We start from the raw sequence: 24508 nt of genomic DNA on the forward strand, positions 1-24508 counted from the left end.
TCACACAGAAAAAAATGCAAAAAAAAACCCGACTCAGTCAAGCTCAAGTCTTTGCTGTGTAATACCTTAAACCTCTTGTAGTTAAGGCCCATGAGATATATGCATGTTCCAAGGTTTGATATGCCCTTAAGGGGTCATTTACATATAGCTGATGGATCTCTACTACAGGAGGTTTAAGGTGTTAGTGAAGACTCTAGTTCTGCTGGGTCACTGTTACTGAATGATTTGTTTGTGTGATTTTTTTCGCCCAATGGTTTGGATGACATAAGCTTAGAACAGAGAGTCTACATGTTACTGCATGACCTCAACATCAAGTAGTGACCCTTCATGCCTTCTTATTAAAAATGTAAAAGGAAGTAAAGTGCTTTAATGAACAGAAAACTAAATCGTTTATGAATAAATTAGCCATAATTTCAAACATCAGGCAGTACATTCTTTAACTTATTTTGGCAGCTGCTACAGCTGTTCTGGCACTCGGGTAGTAGGTATATTGATGAAGATGCCTGTTTTTACTGCAGAAAATCAGTTATCTCTGCTATCACCATCTGATAGTGACTGCATCCATTTTCGGATGTGCATAACTGCAGCATTTTGTAATGCTGCTACACTGCTAAAAATAAATATCTAGGACAAGAGCACCCCGCAGCTGCTGGCTCAGATCTTAAAACATTAGTGCAGCCTTAGCATGAATAGTGATCGTCACTGCTGCATGAGCACTGAACTTGAAACATGAAGATGCTGGAGAAGGAAACAACTAAAATTATCTAAAGCAAAACAGCATAATATGTTTGCGCTTGTGTACCTGCAGAATGCCAAAGGGAGAAAACATTTGTGCTGCTACATGTATGCAATTCTGACATGCAGAATGCCAAAGGGAGAAAACATTTGTGCTGCTACATGTAAGCAATTCTGACATGCAGAATGCCAAAGGGAGAAAACATTTGTGCTGCTACATGTAAGCAATTCTGACATGCAGAATGCCAAAGGGAGAAAACATTTGTGCTGCTACATGTATGCAATTCTGACATGCAGAATGCCAAAGGGAGAAAACATTTGTGCTGCTACATGTATGCAATTCTGACATGCAGAATGCCAAAGGGAGAAAACATTTGTGCTGCTACATGTATGCAATTCTGACATGCAGAATGCCAAAGGGAGAAAACATTTGTGCTGCTACATGTATGCAATTCTGACATGCAGAATGCCAAAGGGAGAAAACATGCATGCTGCTACATGTATGCAATTCTGACATGCAGAATGCCAAAGGGAGAAAACATTTGTGCTGCTACATGTATGCAATTCTGACATGCAGAATGCCAAAGGGAGAAAACATTTGTGCTGCTACATGTATGCAATTCTGACATGCAGAATGCCAAAGGGAGAAAACATTTGTGCTGCTACATGTATGCAATTCTGACATGCAGAATGCCAAAGGGAGAAAACATGCATGCTGCTTGCTACATGTTTGCACATCTATACACGCAGAGTGTCAAACTGAGAAAACATCTATGCTGCTACATATATGTACTTCTGTACCTGTAGAATGCTGAAGCTTGATGCATGCTACTTCTGGATGAACCAGTATAAAACCTATTGTACATACTGCATACATCAAATTGGCTTCACATATATGAGTGACAAAAGCTAGTGCAATGGATCGAAAAATACTGACTTTTTCACCAAGAGATTGTGGTACAGTGGGGATCGGTGTATATTTATTTTAGTTATTTATTTTACATTTGTTGACCGGGCTAGTCTAACTGGATATATGTCCATTTTCAGTAGAGGCCCAGGGAGAAAAGCTCCAAGCATGGGCATTGACATATCATATATTACATACAAATAGCAAACAGAAATATAAAGTAATTTTTTTTTTTTTACAGATGTACAGACAGTATAATTTATATCTAGTACAGTGGAGGACAGCATATTTAGAGTAAGAATACTGTTATGAAGTACCAAGAAGGAAATCTTGTTAAGTACTAGTTAGAGGCAAGGTCACTGGTTAACCCAGGTAAACATAACAGAACAACAGAGCAGAAAAGTCTAGGGAGAGTGAGATGGGGATGTAGATATTAGTCAGGATTAGAGCAGTGTGTAGTAAGGTATTCTTTAAGGTATTTTTTGAAAAGCAGTGTGGAAGAAAGAGATGTGAGTTCCCTTGGAAGCAGGTTCCAGGTTTTTCCCACTGTGTTAGTGACTAGTGAGTCCCCTGCCTGGTTGTTTGATTTAATAGTGGAAACTAGAAGCGTATTAGCTGAGCGTAGTGTTGGCAAATTTTTATATGGGGTAATCAGATTAGTGAGGATAGGGGTATTCTTGGGGTGGTAAAGGATCTTTTGGGTGATGGTGTATTGTTGATAACGTAGGTGGTTCTGCAGTTCTAACCATCCTAGTTGTTTGAGGTTGAGACAGTGGTGGGTTCTGTAGGGGGTACCAGTGGCAAATCTGGCAATGTTGATATAGCTGGTTGCAAGTTTGCTAAGGTTGCTTTTAGATAGATTGGTATAAATGCAGAAGCATAGAACAGGGTAGAGATAAGGTGGGTCTGGGTAATAGTAGTTCTAGCTTCTGGTGTAAGGAAGGGTTTGATTCTATAAAGGGAGCCTAGTTTTCTGTTGACAGATTTTATAGTTGTATTAATATGATCATCATAGCTAAGGTTGTGGTCTATTGTAATTCCTAGGAGTCGGGTTGTAGTGTCTGGAGTTATGATAGTTCCATTGCTGGAGGTTACTGTGAAGTGAAATTGAGGAGACTTTTGAGTAGGAGCAAAAAGCAATAATTTTGTTTTTTTGGGGTTAAGAATGAACCAGTTTTCAACAAGACTAAATACTGTTTGGGTGAGGGTCTGGAGAGAGGTTAGAGACTTAGCTGAACATATTAAAGTAGAATAATCTGCATACTGTATACAGGTGGCTTGTGGAATTTTGATATTTAAATCATTAATAAAAACTGAGAAGAGAAGAGGGCCTAAAATAGAGCCCTGAGGTACTCCAATGTTAACAGGGAGGTGCAGAGATAGGTTATTATCCTAGAGTACTGCTTGCTGTCTGTTTTCTAGATAGGATTTAAACCAGAGTAATGCCTGTGGCTCAAGGGATAGGGCTTTTAATATGTCCATAAGTAGGTGATGGTTAACCATGTTGAAAGCTTTTGAAAGGTCAATAAATAGAGCAGAAGAAAGAGAGTTTTTGTTACGATGTTTGTTTATATAGTCAGAAAAGGATAGTAGGGCAGTGGTGGTACTATGAAATGGCCTGAAACCATGCTGACAGTTGGCAAGTAATTTATTATGGAGAAGGTGGTCAAGTAGTTGTTGGTGGATGCATTTTTCCATTATTTTGGCTATTGGAGAGAGTAAGGCAATTGGGCGGAAGTTAGAAATCTCAGTACAAGTACCACCCTTATGTAGAGGGATGATATGAGACTTTCCAGATGGAAGGGATTGTGCTTTCTGTAATTGTTCTATTTATAAGGATGGAAATGGGATAGGCAATGGCTTTCACTGCTATTTGCACGTATTCTGCTGGTAGACCATCAGCTGAAGGGGTGCATGGTTTGAGTTTTTGAAGGAGGGTGCAGACAAGGGATGTAGGTACGGGTTGTATATGAAAGGAGGGAACTGGGCTGTTTGTGGTGATTAATGGGTTAGTGCTGACAGGGGGTAATGTTTTAGCTAGAGTTTGAATGGTTTCAATGAAGTAGTTGTTAAAGGCATCAGCAATTTGCATAGGGTTGTTATGGGAGATACCTAATGGGGCAGGAGTTTTAGAGTGCCCTGGCTGAAGTAGCTTGTTAATGCCTGACCAAAACTGTTGTGGTTTTTGCTGGTGGGTTTGTTGGAGGTGAAGGTAATATTTTTTTTTTATCAAGTAGAATTTCTTTTTTGGTGGCATTTCTTAGCTGCTTATATATATATATATATATATATATATATATATATATATATATATATATATATATATATACCCTTTCTGATCTCGGAGTTGGTATATACAAATAGCAGGGGGTGTGCTCCCCTCCCCTTGCAAAAAAGTTGTGTGTGTTTTTTTTTTAATCCTTTGTGGATCGATGTTTACATTTTCAATGCAAAGTAATCAATCATTGTTGGATCAAGTACTTTCCGTTTTGATGGAAGGTTATGCTTCCACATACTGAACCTTATTCCAGCACCAAAGAATGATCACATCATCAAATATACGGTGTAAACAGTTCAGTGCACATAGCAGAAAAGAAATTCTTTGAAAGGGACAGAAGTAAACTTCTCAATCATACAGGATTAGAACTTTTCTTTTCTCTCATCCTTGAAGTTTTAAACCTGAATGAAATCATTTTTAGTCCATTGCCTGGTCATGTAAATTTGCCTGCTACTATCATTAGGACTTGGTGGCTGTCCTATTACTGGTTTTGTACTTATTTTTAGTAGCATTCAGAAACTAGTACAGGTAGTTTAGGGATTATGTTGCATTCCAGAGTCATTCTTTCCCTTTTAAGAAAGATTAGTTATACAGGGTGAGTCTATCCAAATCTTTTGTCTTCTTATGGTATTCTTTTCCAGTTACTTTTACATGCTTCCTGTATATGTCAATAAAAATCTTTAAATGCCTAGCATCGTCTGTCATTCTTATTAGCTTGTCCAAAGGTATCCACATTGACTTAAAACATTAAGTATTTAGGTGCATAATAAGTGCAAATGGCAGCTGTGAAGGGGCTTCACCATAGGAGACTCATTCTAACATATGATCTGTATTTCTATATAGGCTATCCAAGTGAACAGTCACATAATTCAGAATTAAATATTTGTAACTCACAAACTAACATTCTGGATTAAACTGTTAATTTCACAGAAAGATACCACATCACTCAGCATAGGAATAGGCTGTGCCCTTAGACTGCCTGTATTCTACATTCTATATTGATGGCTGACTACTTCATATGCTGCTCTGGCAGAAAGTATGAAGACTATCCTAGATTATATCTATGGATGCATATCTGTGTTGGGGAGGGGGGTGGAATGTGTGTGTGTGTGTGTGTGTGTGTGTGTGTGTGTGTGTGTGTGTGTGTGTGTGTGTGTGTGTGTGTGTGTGTGTGTGTGTGTGTGTGTGTGTGTGTGTGTACAGTACACACACACACACACACACACACATATATATATATATATATATATATATATATATATATATATATATATATATACATACATACACAGAGAGAAAAAGAGACAGAGAGAGAGATAGAGAGACACACACACACACACACACACACACACACACACACACACACACACACACGAACATTGGGACTGGATGCATTTGCTGTCTACTCCACTATTAGAACTGTATATACTACATTCATCTTCTTATAACAAATAAGAATGCTTTACTAATACACAGCTATTGGGGTAATAGCTTTACTGCACAGAGATATTTGAACATTCTACTGTTAATTATGAACTATCATGCCATGGCTTAAAACAATGATAACTAATAAAATTCGGCATGATTCAAGTCATACTATATGCATTATGCAGTCTTTGTTTACTGCTATAATTCAGCAATTTGTGTCCACATACACAATCACTCTAGTGAACAGAATAGTAAGTTATTTTTTATAGCTTGTCTTCAGAACACCAGATTTATGTTCCTCTGGCTTTGCTTTGGTCTCGTCATCTGACCTGTCTGGAAAAATGTTCTTATTTCAATAGTTATCATAACCTCTTCTGCAACTGCAGATAGTCCTTAAACCATACTATGAGGTGAAAACTCCTTAGAATGTTGAGGGTATAAACAATATTGCTAAATAAATGAAAAGCACTACAAAGACCAGTGCAGCAACCCATGAGCAGAGATTCGTTTCCAAAGGATAACTACAAGTCCTTCTTTAGCCAAGTTAAAAACTAAGAAGTAGCACTCAACATTTCTTTGAACATCTCCTTAATGGGCCATATGATCCAAATGATGGCACAAAAATGCTAGCATACAAGTTGTATCAAACCTCACCTATTCCAACATCACTCACCCAAGAGCCAGAACAAGCTCTTTATGTGCTGTCTAAAACCAAATTACTGCCTCCAAGAGTCCTGATGACATACCTGGGTACTTATTAAACAGCATCAAACAGGCTGCCCACAAACCTCTCCATATATTGTTTATTAATTAACTATTTAAGCATAGCCACGGGCTATGTGCCCGAATCCTGCTGCTCTGCTGTGGTGATGCTCCTACCACTGACCATAGGAATTACAGACCAATCAGCCTTATGTGTCTGTAAGGCTATGGAGCATATCATAACCAATCTCATTAATTATGACCCCCAACAATTTGGCTTTATCAACAGGAGATCATGTCTGTTAAATCTTGTTATTTGCATCAAGAGGGTCACACAAGTTGTCAATGGTGGTCATGATGTTCATAAAGCTTCTATTGATTGGGCCAGAGCATTCAGTACCATATCATATGATGGAATATGTGATTCTTCTACATAGATCCTTACAAGGTAAGGTAATCGGTACATAGATCCACACAAGGTAAGGTCATCAGTACATAGATCCTCACAAGGTAAGGTCATAGGTACATAGATCCTCACAAGGTAAGGTCATCGGTACATAGATCCTCACAGGCTAAGGTCATCAGTACATAGATCCTCACAAGGTAAGGTCATCAGTTGGGTCTCCCAGGGGTCTGTGTTGGATTTTATCTGATTTAGTTTCTACTTCTCTAATCTAAAGAAATGATAACCAAGGCCTTTGGTTAATGAAATTTGTTGATGACTGCAAACAGGGTATATAACTGACACATGGAAAATGGTCTTAAGGTGAATCCTAAAAATGTAGTACTGTTCTTTTGGAAAACACAACAAGTTACTTACAATGTACATCATAATTAACACACCCCTACACAATACAAACATAGCCAAGGAACAGGGCACTTGGACTGACAACTATCTCACCTTTGGTCATCATATGACAACTGTCATCAGGAAATCCTTCTACTTAACACAAGTAGCAGCCAAAAGTATTTTGTCCAGATACAAAGATGTTATTGTCAACCTGTATTCAGAACTGCTCAGACTCATTATAAAGTACAATGCTTCATTAGATATATATCTCACATGACATTTCAACAAACTTGAAAAGCTTCAGAGTTTTTTTTTTTTTTTTTTTTTTTTTTAAATAAAAAAGATCTCTGGTCTAGAACCTTAGTTATCAGGAAAGACTGAAAGACCTGTTGAAGTACTTTGTGTCTTATAGACTCCTGAGGAGTGACCTGTGCCTCATGTAGCATGCCATTAAAGATCCAGTTGTCCTTGATCTCTAACATGGCTAACATTAAAACCAAAGGCCTGAACTCTCGGACTATCAGATAAACAGAACACAAAGGAGAGAGAGAGAGTCATCATCCAACATTTCCCCCCTTCTCTGGAATAAACTTTGTCTGCAAGTTAACAAATGTGATTCTGTATCTTGCTTCAGATTAATACTCTTCAAATAGCCGAGTACTGCAACTGACCATCCTCTTCCTCCTTGAAAAATTAGGTAAAGCCTGACAGTGGATATTGGCAAGCCTTACATGAGACTAAAATAGCTGTGAAACTCCAATTAGCTGTGAAACTCCAATATATTCTATAAATCTTTGGTTGGATGGTGCTTGCTGTACCACTAAGTGATTTAACTCTCATTCTAACTGATTCAAACCATATTACATTTATATATCGAGAAAATATACTCATATTCTGACTAATATGGAATCACAGTCAGCTCTTACCATTTCATTAGCCTGTGAGATAGCATTTGGTGTTTTTTAGTGTAAACATATTATTGCTCCCACAACGTGACTCAGTTTGTGAGAGGTGTAACTAGTTAAAGAATCTAGAGGACTCACAACAAAAAGCACTCTGTAAGCAGTACATGCACACAACCGAAGTACTGCACACCACCACAGCACATCCACACCACAACAGCAGATGCACATCACCACAGTACATGCACATCACCACAATACAGTTCCACCACCACAGTACATGCATACCACAACAGCAGATGCACATCACCACAGTACATGCACACCACCACAGCACATCCACACCACCACAGCACATGCACACCACCACAGCACATGCACACCACCACAATACAAAGCACCACCACAGCACATGCACACCACCACAGTACAAAGCACCACCACAGCACATGCCAACACCACCACACTTATTCTGGGATGTTTAAAAATTAGTCACCCCCTAAACTTCCTAGAATTAGGAGTAAGAAATCTCAACCACCAGGTCATACTTTTACATCATCAACACATACACTACCAGCCATTACAGATACTTCTTGGATTTACAAGGTATTTTCCACAAGCTTAAGCCTACTTTGAAAGCATCCACTCCAGAAAATGTGAATGGTGACTTTATTGTGAGACACTGACACTACCCTCATGAAACAGGACAGGAATGGGTGGCAGATGTCTTTCTGGAGCCAGGCTCAAAAACATTGTGATAGTTCTTCGATTCTTCCATCTGGAAAAACACAGCTATGACCTGGTGATGGCCTAGACTGGTCTTAGTTGCTCAACCAAAGGGGAAATTCATAAGGATGTGATTGATCTTGCTAGATACATGATGAAGGCAGTAAAAACATTGGGTTTGAGTGGTATCTTGCCATTACGTAGAATGATACCAAAAGTCAAGGAAAAGCTCATTGGCTTCCGTAAATGGCTTAGTAATTGGTATAGCTGGTGTAGTTAGAGGGATCCAGTATGTGTCTTCTTGGGGTAAAATAGCTTACAGATTCTTCTGCTTTGCAAAGGATGTCTGCACCACTAAAGCTTTTGCTGTCCCCATAGTGCCATTTTTAGACAAAGTTTGCCTACACAACAAACCCCAGCAAATTCTAACTCTGAATACATGAAGGTGGCTCACTTAATACCAGGGGTCTTAACAGAAAGATGTCCAAGGCTGATGCCCTCATCCAACTTAAACACATGCATATATGTGTAAAGGAAGCTTGGTTTCAAGGCAATGAAAGCACCCCTCTGTTTCTGGGTTTAGCAGCTGTCATGCATTCTGACCTATGAATAACTGTGAGGGAGTGTGACTGTTTGCTAGAGAACCACTCTCATCAAGAAAGAATATCCATAATTCAAATTCTGTAATTTTGGAACTCTAAGTCACCATTAAAAAAATCAGCTGTAACTTTATAGCCAACTAAAGATCACCCTTCAAGCATATCATGGATTATTATAACTACTTTAATACCAGAACCATTATCCATGGAAATTGTAATACATTTATTCTAAGTGATGTCAATTACTGTGCAAGAAACTGGCTGACTTACACTACAGGTGGAAAGCATGCCCAACAATTCCTTGACTATGTAAATCTGAACAGATGATAAACATCCCAGCTAGGAGAGACAATATCATGAATCTTATCCATAATAACATTGTGTCCTGTTGTACATCTCCAGAGGTCTCATCCTTCATCATCAGATCAGACCACATTTTAGTGATGTTACATACAAGACTGGAGGTATTCCTCAGACAAATGCACTGGAATTCAGGGATGTATCCAAAGCAAATCTCCTGCAGCTACTTAATGACCTAAGTAACATCCACAGTATCCTTACAAAGACTGATCATATTAATAGAATGAAAACTTTTACCTCTGCATTCTCCTCTCACCTAAATAACTGCATTGAGAAAACAATACCTATCCCATCCAAATACTGGGAAAATTTAAAAGCATTTATGATGAAACACTAGTATAAATAAATTCTACATCAAAAGGAAGAAAGTGTTAAGTTCTTATAGGTAGTCATACACTCCCCAGAGAACACTTAAACATGGTAGTAAAGAACTTAAAGCAACTGTCAGAAAACACAAAGCTAATTATGTTTTATGTTTGCCCAGTGTGCCAGTTAATTTGTTAAGTGCCAATTAAACTACTTTAAGAAATTGCTGTAACAGTACTGATGATGCAATATAGGTAGGTTATTTCATTTATAGTAGAATTTTTCACATTTGTCAGAGTAAGATATGATTCTTGTTCTTAGCTGTCAAATTTTTTTCAAGGGCAATAAAAGTCGCCATATCAATAATGGTATAGTACTAGAGGAAAGCTGCCCCTATTCACCACATATCTTATTCGCATTTATAATTCTGCAGTTTACAAGATGCACGCATGTTACAAGGATGCATTGAGTTTGGCTGAACAATAAATGCTGCTGATAAGAAAAAAAAAACAAAGAATGACTTGCAAAAAAATGGCAGTAATTTTCAGGAAGAATTACATTTAAAAGAAGGGATATGAAATGTAGTGCACCGAATGTCAGACACAGTCACCTCAATGTATGATGAAAATGTTAAACATGTGATGGGAGGATGAGATCGGGGCAGTTGTACTTTTCAAGCATTATACCTGATACAGCCCCCTTGAGCATAATGCAGTTTGAAAAAATTGCTCTTGCTCTTTTCAGATAGGATTTTAGTCTTCAAAATGCCAATGCAAAATGCTGTTAGAAAAGGGTAAACATCATGTGCTGCAATCCTTTCAGGGACGGTACATTTCAGGCTTTCACTTTTAGTCATTTGCCATTTGACAAAATGCTGCCTGAGTTTACCAAAAGCTAAATTAAGGAACTAGGGTGTTTTAATGTAATTTATCTGTTAATGAGGTAAGCACACTACTCTTTCCCAAACTATTTTCAACCATAACCCAGACAACAAAGGCAAATTCAGTATATAGGGACAATTTTTAACCCTGTATCAACAAGAAAGCCAGTACCTACACAAGTAAATAGAAACTACATGCAGATAGTCATGTGTATGAAATAATCTGTCTACACTGACTGTAGTATAAAACAGATTATACAGTGACTGGCCATTTATATTCAAAAAACAAGCATGCTGACTGGCCAACCCAACCAGTGTGCCTATTGTAAATCCAAGAATATACTAATGGAAGAAGGTCCGATCACCCAGACATTTTCCATTAGTGTATCTCGTAATTATTTTTTACTTTTCTTTCTTTTTGTGCACCAAAAAAGAAAACGAAAGACCTGAAACAAACAAGGGAGATGGCGCCGACAAAAATAAGAGGGTAATCAGGTACGTTCTACAAAATGAAAGAAACTTACGGTCGAGTGGCATTCGAAAGACATGCATGAATGGGCATGCCTTCATTGAAGGTTAGGCATCGGGCTGGCAACTCGGCACCATAAAAAATAAAATAAAATCTACTGCCAATCACTAGCGGACTGGAGTTCCGCTGTGGTGACCCCTAACCGGGAAAAGCCGAAAAGACAAACAACAACAACCTGATTATACTTTTATTTTGTCTTTCCCAGCTCTCTTGAATGTAAAAAGTCTCCCAATTTCTTTTTTTTATTTTCACTTTAAAAAAAAGCAATGGGGATCTTCCTTTCTCCATTGCTACTTCTGCACAGCACTGATGTACTGCTTAGGCGTGGGAACACAAGTCCCATACATATGAGCAGTACATCAGAAAAAGCCCAAGATACCAGAAAAATGCAGAAGGGCAACACAAAGACATTATTTAAGAAAAGTGAGTATTTTTTTTTTATTAAATAATGTCATTGTACAATAGCAATAACCACAGCTGGGTGTGGGCAATGCTGGATTTACCCACAGTTTGTTTTGTTTGGTCACTCAGGTTTTGCCGTCATGACCAAACCACACCAACCGTGGGTAAATCCAGCATTACCCACACCCAGCCATGGGTTATTGCTTAAATATTGCCCTTTAAAGGGCCATGTGTACAGCTGTATGAAGTTAGATTCACTGAGCACTGAGTACCTGAATCACAAGATTCTGGGGAACAGAATGCCAAATTGCCAATACCTATTTTCCATAGGAAATCACTGCTGATGCAGTTTCTAACTGTGTGATAGCAGTTTCTTCAGGTCTGTGTGACTGTGGAGTTAGTATACACATACATTTGAGGTGGCACCCATGGGGGGTTAAGGGAATCTTGCCCCCAGCAAAATATGCTAAAATGTCAGGTTTCTCCCTTGTTGTATTTACACAATTTGTGCTTAGTGATGTGGTTCATCTTTGTCTTCTGATTTGTGTGTGTTATGGTAGCTATCACTACATGAAGCAGGTAGTATTTTACAAGATGTACAACCCTTCTCATTTTGAAGGAATCTCATGTTTTTAAGACTGCTCTTTGCCTGTTTCTTCAGGTTTATTGCTGTGTAATGTAACTTGCCTCTCAACCTCCAGACATTGAAGATATGTACTACAGCATGTGCCAAGTATGTATATCCAGCCAAAAACTCAGGAAGCTTAATTAACTTAAAATTTGCATGTATCTCCTTCTGCTTTTAGTAGGATTGAGGGATGCTACTCAAAAACAACTTTAAAAATGCTACAGTGCCAAAATTCTATGGATATTATAGAGGAACTATATTATCTGGGTGTTGTTTTTTTTTTTAGAATAGGGTGGGACCAGAGAATTTTAGCTATTGAAGACCAGTAGTACAACATGTTTATATTACATGCCTTCTGCAAGCAGGCTTACATTCAAGAAATTTTATGTGGACTGTATCTTTATAACCCACCTCTACACTTCTCAAAGTAGAACACACACACACACACACACACACACACATATATATATATATATATATATATATATATATATATATATATATATATATATATAATTTGTTTATCAGGGTAGTACACAGATTAATACTGCCCAGTTTTAGGCTCAGCCCTGGTGAAATACAAAACATTTCACAAACAAAAACTACAGAACTGTAAGCAATAACATAATAGTTCAGACTAATTACTTAGAACAAAATATGCATATACATTCCAGTGAACAAGCAAGTTTATATTGATTTTTACTCACCTTTGATCAGCAGACTTGTATGCAGCAAATTATTTTTGCTGTATCAACAGAGATCATAATCATTAACTATCTCTAGAAAGCAATCATACCTTTTGCAGAGATTTATATGATAACATCTGTCCTATTCGGACAGGCTCAAATCACTATCCCTCTACTCGGTATCATACAGATTGCTCAGAGGTGATCTGCGTCTCACCTACAAGGCAGTATCAGACCTTGCCCTACTAGAGATGCTCCGTATCTGTAAGTCTAACTCCTCGCCAATTATCCGCTCGATACGCCTAAATATGATATGCGACATCAACAAACCTACTGGAGAGACAGGTTTATGTCCCTGAGGCTGCCCTGTCTCTGGAATAGACTTCCCATGCATGTCAAAAGCAGAGTACCTCGCTGACCCTGTTCAAGAGCAGCCTTGATGAGTGGATGAGAAACCACAAATTTGTCCCAGGGGTTCCACCTTTGTCCCCCATTGATAGGGGCAACAGGTGCTGACTGAGGTTTATTTCTTGGGGATAAACTCTTGGCTAGGCTTGTAAGGGCCCCAGGGCCATTAGCCTAGTAACCTCCTATGATTCTATGATTCTATACTAATAATTTTTGTGCTGTGGATAGCAAGGTCAGTAAGCTAGATTAATGTTTCATACTCCACAGCCTATGTCACAATGCACTGCTTGTAATAATCACCACAATATCAATACTGAGCAAATGTAATGGTACATATTTTTTACCCAGTAAAACCACATTATTGGGTAGGAACAAGGATACCTTATTTTACAGTCCGTAATCAAGCCTGCACCTTTTCAGAGCTACATTTCCACTATCAGAATATCTATTTTCTTTCTAAATGCTGTCTCTGAGCTTTGTTACAGCACATGCAACTTTGAAGAGTTATTTGACTCCTGTATATAGTAAATTACTGCAAATAAAGAGTGGTTAGATTCTAAAATCTGCAAAGTCTCTTGAGAAAACTTTTCTTATTTTGTTGAATGTGTTAGGTTTTATAAGTAATTATAAGTGACACAGAGGTGTACATTGCAAATACATCTAAACCAGTTATGGGCAATCATTACATTTCCATTTTTTACAAATGTGTAAAACATCAAAATAAAGGTCTTGCCAAATGCAATGTAAACTAAGATGAGATCTAAGTACCTGGTGCCTGAGGTCACCTTCCACACAACACTTCGCTCACAACCATCCTTGTGATTTTTTTGTCTTGCTTATGGGTCTGACTAATGTAATTTCCTAACTGATCTCACTTTCAGGTTCAAACCACCTACTTAATAAAAACGCAGCTGGTAGTGCAACAGTTAAAGTAACATAAGTAATGGCAGGATTTATGGATGTAATATACAATGCACAGAGTTAATGCACAGGGAATGCAGGCATTGTACAGTCTGCCCTGTGGAAAACGTATGAATTTGTGTACAAGCCCGATGGCTATATGCAGAGTATCTGCAAATAATTAATGTTGTATGAGCAGCACTGTTACTACAATTCACAGTCAGGGATACTAAACAGCAGTCCTTAAAACAGGTAATGTGTCATTGTGCAGTTAGAATGTGCCGCAACCATGACGATGTCTGTGATCTGCCAGCCAAGTAGCTGTAGTACAGTTAGATATGCTAATTGATATTCTCTATTAGCATTGCCACTGTTCAAGCACAAATTCGGCCACCAAGACACAATAATAAGAAATTAGGAAAAACATAACTGATGTAAATTTTGTACATAATGGTTTCTGTTAACTACCTTCTTAAATATTTTTTTCTATCATATATTAACTATTCCTTTGTTGTTAGTGTGCACTTTGTCTAAAATTGTACTTTTTCCAATTGATGTGTGCTCACATTCTAGGCTGAGACTGACATTGGTCCATTGGGGTCAGTGTTCTACCCCATTTAACAAACTGTATAAATAAATACATGTCCATATGCATAAGCAAAATTATATATATTTATCCATACTTACAGCGTAACCTGGTAACAACCAAAACCAACCCCCCCCACCCCAACAGCTGTGTGTATGTGTGTGTGTTTGTGTGTGTGTGTGTGTGTGTGTGTGTGTGTGTGTGTGTGTGTGTGTGTGTGTGTGTGTGTGTGTGTGTGTGTGTGTATGTGTGTGCTCGTGTGTGTGTGTCTATCTGTCTATCTGTTCTATGCATTGGTTTCCCCATATTCTCACAGCATTAGCAGAGGTCAGTCATATGTGCATTCACCCATCCTAGCTGATGCAGATAAAAGCTTGTGCTGTATGCTTTGACTGACCTCTTATCAGGTTGCAACACAGGCAGCTTGTGCTGGATTCCTTATTATGATCTGTAGTTCCACCCCAGGACTCACAGCAATATGCATATTATGGATTGCTCCCTCCATTGCTTGCAAGCATTAGACCAATATGTTAGAGTGTTCCCCTCTGTAAAACTCTACCATAAAATGCTTATTCTTCTATCATTCTTCTATCATCTTATAAGTTCTTACACCCCCCCTTCATCATTTCCTCTCCCTCTTCCCTCAGAGCCTAATCTCTTCCCTATCATTTGTGTTTTGCTTTCTTATACATTTGTTTTATTTGCTTGTTCAGCTTTACTGATATACTCATTATATATAGTTGCACAAAACATTATAAAGAAATCATGTTAATGAGCAGAAACTACACTTAAAAATCACGAGTACAGTTCCCAGATTTCATCCCATAAAAACAGAATTTAATTTTATTTGAAAACTGTAAATCACTGTCCTTGAACAGAATAACTTGCTTGTATCAGGGAAGATATGCTAATTCTGCAGAACCAGTACCTACCTGAAATTATGAAATTTAAAATGTGCACCCTTCACATCAGGGGTGTAGCTAGGATTTTCAAATTCCCTCCCCAGCCAACAGCATGGTAGTTGGGGTAGAGACTTCTTAGTGCAAGAAATAAACAGGGACAGATATTAAATAATGTTCAAGTCTGAAGCTCAAATGTCTGTCATTTCTGGACATTCTGCAAAATGTGGACAGTTGAGAGGCATGCTACCTACCACACACACACACACACACACCTCTCACTCATAAATAAAACTGAGGCAAAGGCCCAAAAATATTTTTAAATATTGCTCTTATAAACTTAGAAAGATAATAGAATAGTAGTAGGTCTTGCATTTTTCTGAAAGGTATGAAATCTAAAACTGAAATGTCTGCATTATTTTCTTTAACCGGACCAAAAATGTGATGCAAAAATATAAAATTGCCAGACAATACAGCTCATTTTAATATGAGCACAGTTAACTTAGAGCAGCTGAAAATTAGAGAATCTACATGCATTTCTGAAATAAAAGTAATCCTCTGTGTTTTCTTCCAAAATTGCTATTTTGCCAAAATCAGGGACTGAGGTTTGGCTATGCCTAATTGTATAAACTGGGACAGTGATAGAACAGGTCTTATTTTAGCATGCATTTTTTTATAAAGTCTGAAACTAGTGTCATTATTTAGTGACTTCATTCCAGCTGTGAGGCACATGAAGATCAGAGTGAAAACATTAGAGATCAAGGCAGCAAAGCTCATTTAAATACACGAGGTTCAGAAAGTCAGAAGAAAACTTTCAACTACAGATCAAACAACTATAAACAGCTACCCCGTATCACATAATACTGCATAATGTCAGACAACCTTGATTACCTTGTCAAAACCCTTGCCACAGAATTCTGTACCAAATACACATGAGGAAAGTCTTATCCAAAAATCCTTGATACCTACTGCTGCAGTATTGCAGATGGATCCCTAATAGCTATTACTGCAGTACTGCAGATGGTCCCTGATACCTATTACTACAGTATTGTAGCTGGGTCCCTGATACGTACTACTACAGTACTTTAGATGAGTCCCTGATACTTACTACTACAGTACTGTAGATGGGTCCCTGATACCTACTACTACAGTACTGTAGTTGGGTCCCTGATACCTACTACTGCAGTACTGTAGGTGGGTCCCTGATACCTACTACTGCAGTATTGTAGATGGGTCCCTGATACCTACTACTGCAGTATTGTAGATGGGTCCCTGATACCTACTACTGCAGTATTGTAGATGGGTCCCTGATACCTACTGCTACGGTACTGTAGATGGATCCCTAATACCTACTACTACAGTACTGTAGATGGGTCCCTGATACCTACTACTATGAATTTGTAGATGGGTCCCTGATACCTACTACTACAGTATTGTAGATGGGTCCCTGATACCTACTACTGCAATATTGTAGATGAGTCCCTGATACCTACTACTGCAGTATTGTAGATGGGTCACTGATTCCTACTACTATGGCACTGTAGATGGGTCCCTAATACCTACTACTACTGCACTGTAGATGGGTCCCTGATACCTACTACTACTACTATGGCACTGTAGATGGGTCCCTGATACCTACTACTACTACTATGGCACTGTAGATGGGTCCCTGATACCTACTACTACTACTATGGCACTGTAGATGGGTCCCTGATACCTACTACTACTACGGCACTGTAGATGGGTCCCTGATACGTACTACTACTACTGCACTGTAGATGGGTCCCTGATACCTACTACTATGGCACTGTAGATGGGTCCCTGATATGTACTACTACTACTGCACTGTAGATGGGTCCCTGATACCTACTACTACTACTGCACTGTAGATGGGTCCCTGATACCTACTACTACTACTGCACTGTAGATGGGTCCCTGATACCTACTACTACTACGGCACTGTAGATGGGTCCCTGATACCTACTACTACTACAGCACTGCAGATGGGTCCCTGATACCTACTACTATGGTATTGTAGATGGGTCCCTGATACCTACTACTACTACTATGTCTCTTTAGATGGGTCCCTGATACCTACTATTACTACGGCACTGTAGATGGGTCCCTGATATCTACTACTACTACTACGGCACTGTAGATGGGTCCCTGATATCTACTACTACTACAGCACTGTAGATGGGTCCCTGATACCTACTACTACTACTACTACTACTACGGCACTGTAGATGGGTCCCTGATACTTACTACTACTATGGCACTGTAGATGGGTCCCTGACACCTACTACTACTACGGCACTGTAAATGGGTCCCTGATACCTAGTACAGCACTGTGGATGGGTCCCTGATACCTACTACTACTACTACTACTACTACTACGGTACTGTAGATGGGTCCCTGATACCTACTACTACTACTACGTCTCTGTAGATGGGTCCCTGATACCTACTACTACTACTACGGCACTGTAGATGGGTCCCTGATATCTACTACTACTACTACGGCACTGTAGATGGGTCCCTGATACCTACTACTACTACGGCACTGCAGATGGGTCCCTGACACCTACTACTACCGTACAGTAGATGGGATAATACTAGTGTAATCTAATTCTGTACTCATTGATAAAGTGAGCAGCTTCTCTGCTTATAATGCTGATGGTGACCTTGACTTTTGGAAATGCTCTGAACTCCTTAACATTGTCTACTGTGCTGGTCCTTCTTACTGGGCCATACTGCATCCTTCTTCTATGCAGAACTGTGTTAAAACTCATTAAAATCTTATGATATATCACACTAACCAGTACAGTGCACCTCTCTTTTTTTAGCATTCACTCCTTTCTGAAACTGAATCTTCAGACAATATTGTACAGCAGTCGTGATTCTCCACTGGTGCACACTGGTCTGTAGAATTGCTCATTTTCCATCTCTGTAGCTTCTGCCATCTGGAAGATTCTGACATTTCTATTTGCCTTATCCAGTATATTCTGTGGTATTTCCACAAAATTAATATTTTTCTTCTTGCTGTACAATGTTTTCCCTGTGATTTCCCCCATGAGAAATGTATTTCTCTCACCAGTCCATCTATCACTTCATATAGTATCTCATTTTCAGCCTTTTCTCTTCTAACTCACGTTTTCAGCTTCATTTCTTTTCACAGGGAATTCATTTCCTGCTGTTGTTCCAAAGCCAGGGCCTGATCCTGGATGTTTCTTCTATCGCCCCCCCTGCTTGCCTATTATTCTGCCCAGTGTGTCATTCCATTTTCTCACAGGTTGTCTTTTAACTGCTCATGCTCAAAATACTCAAAGCTAAACACTTGTCTGTGTATTTGGGTACAAAACACTCAAACACATTGACATTCTCAGTAAATATGCTAATTCCAAGTTGATGCAACCGTAGAGGCAGTATATTTACAAACTGGAAACTGCAGGGGCAGAACTACCATTTCAGAGTAGGGAGGGGAAGGGGGTATCTGACTCCCTGTACAACATCCTTTTATTTAACTTGTTGCCAATCATGACTAAATTCATTTTTGAATGATCTGCATAAAGTTGTTGGAACTCAGTCATTTCAAACTTGACTTCACATCATTTTGGTCATTCATCTTTTATCTTCTAATTTCATACTTTAATGCTCGGTTTTAAACTTTTAACAGCAAAGTTAAAAACAACATATAAGAAATTGCAAGATATGTATATACAGTGCCAATCGTTTTAACAGCTGGCAATGCCCTAGTATATGCATCTTGTGTCTTCATATTTGTGATTGAAAATAATAATTGGCAAAGATAATATACCTCTCAACTGTCCAGACTTTTTCAGAATATCCAGATTTCTGCCTCTTATTTTGGTCTGTTCCTCATAAAATTTGCGGTTTTCTGGCAAATCATTGAAGATTAAAGTCACTAAATAATACTAAATAATGACAGACATTTGAGTTTCAGACGTCGTATCATTCAGAACATATATAATAATCTGTCATTCCAGCAACGTTGTAAGTTTATAGAAGGAATATTAAAATCTGTCCCTATTTTTGGGCCTTTGTCCCCCATTTTTTCTGGCTCTGTCCAGATTTCTTGCGCTGAAAGGTTGAGAGGTATGGGCCATTTATGTAATTAACAGATTAATAAGTAAATAAATAATAAATACATATTTTCATACACTGTGACAAATACCTGTACTATGGGAAGAGGATATATATTAATTTAGTGAAACAGTTTCAAAACTAATTTCACGAGATGGAAAAAAACATCCATTTATTGACTATTATCCATAAGCCCAATTATTCAAGTTTACACATTTCTTTAGCGTGCTCATATTTCCTGAGTTTTATAACAGTTTAGGGTAATTTCTACATCTTGGAGGTGTATATTATAGAAATATTTCTGGACCTGCCTACAACCTTCGTGATCATGTTACAGGGGGCATTTAGTGTGAGTATTAAAATCAGCATACTGATGCAGAGGGACTGCACCTGCCTGCAGCACTTGTGACATTGATTCCACAAGAAATTCAGATGCAAAGTGGGTAACTGGGGAGTGTATGTATTCTAATTGTTGGTGTCCAGCTGTCTTTACTATGAGATGAGGTTCATGGAATTCGCACCATATCACCAAGTGGAGGATATAAGTGTAGTCATAATCTAGTACTCCTGAGTGATGGTGCACTTGTAAATGGTGTGTGTGTGTGTGTGTGTGTGTGTGTGTGTGTGTGTGTGTGTGTGTGTGTGTGTGTGTGTGTGCGTGTGTGTGTGTGTGTGGAGACAAACATGTTCATTCACTGTGTGAAAAATATTACAATGTGACAAACCCAGCCTCTCCTGTAGAACTCTATTTTTACTTGGGGGGGGGGTCTGGGCTAAGAAACAAGAGTGCAATAAAGATAAGCACACCAGGAGGGGACCTCTGGTCAGCAGACATGAAAAGGTCCTCCTAAAAATGCACAAATAGAAAAAGCATGTGCACTAAAAGAGGAATTAGTAGATATATGTTTGCAAGTAACTCACATATACATAAAGAGTATGATTTTGAGAACATTGTAAGAATATCTTTAATGTTGTGGGATGTAAAACTGCCTGCACATATGTACTGGGTAGTCTTGGATGATTTTCTTTAAGTCACTGATGAATTTGTTGGTGCACATTGCAAACAGTAGCCCCTTTAAACAAATACCTTGGAGTAATGTTTCAAACACAAGTTCTGTACTAATACATTAGCTCAACAACTTTCATTCTCTCTTTCAGCTGGCATACTGTGTTGTTCAGTTTCTGGAAAAAGATGCAACATTGACAGAGCATGTAAGTACACATCTTTGGCTGTTTCACGTACATATTGACTGCAGAGCTTAATGGTTTTGGTTTCAAGCTGCATAGATGAGCTGTTACAGTAGATGCCTTTGTAAGTAAGACATTAAGAAGACCCAGTAGTAACTATGCTGCATTTTTTTATTTTTTATTTATTTATTTATTTATTCATTTGCTGCCTGCTATTGTTTCTGGTGAGTAGTGAGTGAGTGGACCACCAGAATGATAAGACAGGGTATATGGGTCGAATGAGTTAATTGGAATGCACTCCCGGTTGTACAGTACTACTGGTGAATGTACAGAATTGTTTGGGACCTTATACATGCAAAATTTTGCAGTCACATAATCTAGTTAGTGCACATTGTAACTAGAACTCCTTTCTCCTATTACTGCTTATCCATCTCAGTGAAAGCTACACTACACTTGATCTTAGCCAAAAGTCAGCAAAATAGCTAGACATCTGTAACATTACAGCATATTTGTGTTTCTTTTTACAGAAATATTTCTACTAACTGAGTTTAGGACACATTAAGCGTTGCCACCCCTAATAAGACTTGTCTTGCCAAGTATAACTTCATCAGAAGTAACTGATATCTAAACCAGAAATAGGCTTTTCCATAGGCAACAGACACATTTATGTCAGAAATGGCTCAGATCTGCTAAACCATATTTATCTGAATGGTTAGATTATGTATGACTAATTATATTGACATATTAAATAATGGATACACCAATTGTATCCTATACAAAGAAGCATTGAAATGAGTTTTTGTTGACTTTCTGATAAGAATGCAAAATAAGTGAAAGTTACACAGTCAAAATTTTGGAGACATAGTCAACCCACTACAAGAATCTTGCCCATATTGGATTGTGTTATATGTTTAATGTAGATCTATGGCAGTCAGCAGACTGTGAAACTTTTCAGGTGTGACCTTTTCTGAATGCAGTCACTAAGTATTAGTTAGACCTTCAACTGGACTTAGTGATTTTCATGTCCTCACCAGCAAAGTTAAGCTTGTGATACTCATTTTTTTAACTTCATACTAATATGCCCACATCACCTCCAAATGTGATTTTTTGTCTCCCAGTGCTAGCTGTCCGACACTCCAAGGATGCTTCTCCTAGGCTCCTAGCATACTGCTGCATGTTACACACGACATGCCTGAATGCTGGATTGCTGCATATCAGTTTGGTTTGCTCCCACCTAAGCATGATCAGAGTGGGTCTACTCCCTATATGTGATGTGATATCAATTATCAGTAATTAGACAGCTGTCATACGCTGGCAGCTTTGAGATGTATCCTTGGGGATAATTATTCTCTAGATGCTGAGACGACCTTTTATTCCTTTTAGACCTCTCCACTATTCCTTCAGTATATGAGCATGCCAATCCCCTCTGCCACCTAATACAACTGAATTAGCAATGAGTTAATTCAGGGTTCCATACCACCAGTGTACTTAGTCTCTGATAGGACTTGTCATTGATAAGACCCCCTTTACCTTTCCCACTCCTGAATAAAGATGGTTGACTTCTGCTTGTTCGGCTTTCCTCCCTATCAGTCTTACATATTCTTCAGTTCCATTGCTAAACAAGGTTTCCTCTTATTGCGATTAGATACCACCTAACAGTGTGAACTAGGTGATGGTCACTGTTGATGGGACAAACCCAACCCCATGTACAAAATGTGAAAAGGTTGATAACAATGCTGATGAGTCTACCTTTGAAACACACACAGCATGTAGGATATTAAACATTCTAGTAACTGAGGCAAATCATTGGCATTACGGAGTACTTGAAGAATTTGAAAAGGAGGTTTTAAAGGACACTGAATAATTTAGGAAGGCAGAAAGATGGTGAGCATTTATAAGATTGCACCATTGCATTTCTATGATAAAACTTTTCTAGAAGCATAAATTGTGTCTTCTGCATGTAAATATTTATGTGTCTTGTACGATTTTAATCTGTAACATGAAGACAAATAAGACTTACTGAATTCTGAAGGAAATGGTCTGTGGCTGTTGTAGTTCATTATGCCTGAAGTTTGTATAGTTCTCGTTATTACTCAAACGTGGTAAATGACTGAATGCAAAGCTTTATAGTCAACCAAGCAGAAGTCCACAACTACGTACTGTGAATGTCTATTATATGATAACAAAGCCAAGGGCAGTGTAGGGCAAACAAAAGACTATTCCGTTGTGAACAGAAATCATATCGGATCATTTATGAACCATGGTTATGGCAGATAGTAAAGTATCAAGTTGCTCATACAGGTGCTGAGAGTATGTCAGCATACAGTAATCAGCTCAGTTTTGTGTGATGTGCTAAAGGTTTACTATTATTTTTATTACATAAGGAACTATTTTTGTTACATATACCAAGCCATGGGTTCAAAAATAATTTCTCAGTAACTGCAATATATCTCTTACTGCAGTTATCCAATTAAAATAACACAAAAACTTCTCTTAGAATGTTGACTCCATCCTACTGCTCCTAAAAAATGCTGTGTGTGGTGGACCATATAACTAGTTTTGTACCAGCTACAGCCTTCACTGGGTTTTGCAGAGTTCATAATATCATAAAATGTTACCCCATAGTCTCTGGTATGTTTCCAGTAGGTTGGAGGCTTTAGTATAGAAGTTTGGTAAATTTTGATTTCTGTTTACTTTTATATGTTTTTGTACTGGCCAGTTTAGGCTTCCATAAACCTTGTTGCCTTCCACAAGAGCAGTTCTTGCCATACTGTGTGTGTCACTTCCTGGACATTGAATATGAGCTGCCCCCCCATGCTTCGTCTATGAGATCACAACCTACTCCCCTACATCACTAATGCTCAATCCTGTAATCCTGAAAGTTGCACATAACTACAAAGTGAAGGACAGCTTGAAACAATTTTTTTTTTTTTAGGGGTAAGCCTTTCCCACACCCCACACCCTTAAATTTATACACACACACACACACACACACACACACACACACACACACACACACACACACACACACACACACACACACACACACACACACACACACACACACACACACACACACACACACACACACACACACACACACACACACACACACACACACACACACACACACACACACACACACACACACACACACACACACACATCAGCTTCACAATTTCACAATATTGGGGAAAAAAGAAACGTCACAAAAACAGTACATGGTGTTACTGGATAACCTTCTGTTTCACACTAAAAAGCATGCAAGTCATTTCTGAGATTCTGACATCTGACGGTATACAGGTAAGCCAAAGAACACAGTGCAAGACTGCATTAATATGCTCCTAGGGGTGTCTGACTGCTGAAAAAGAGAGGGCCAAACAACTAACAAATACCTTCAGCTATTTCCTCTACATATGAGGAATTCCTGCAGCATTGATCTTATTGGCCATGTATCTACATTTATCTTGAGTTCACCTAAATAGCTGTATTTTTTCCACTCCAAACACTTTTGCATAAAGAAACTCTTAGATCTGATTCATTCACTCATTCTGAGAAATGTAGTC

The 24508-nt window shown here is 38.5% G+C and overlaps 1 protein-coding gene across 1 annotated transcript in view; it reads left to right on the plus strand.

Annotated features, from left to right (window-relative positions):
• Positions 1–24508, plus strand: part of PPP2R5B (protein phosphatase 2 regulatory subunit B'beta) — a 1711411-nt gene that overhangs the window by 1433098 nt on the left and 253805 nt on the right. Inside the window, exon 8 of the mRNA XM_044075777.1 lies at positions 20913–20966. Coding sequence (XP_043931712.1) covers positions 20913–20966 — 54 coding nt within the window. The remainder of the gene's footprint in view (positions 1–20912; positions 20967–24508) is intronic.

Source organism: Protopterus annectens, chromosome 6.part1, assembly GCF_019279795.1.
Source record: "Protopterus annectens isolate FY-2018-M chromosome 6.part1, PAN1.0, whole genome shotgun sequence".
NCBI lineage: Eukaryota > Metazoa > Chordata > Ceratodontiformes > Protopteridae > Protopterus > Protopterus annectens.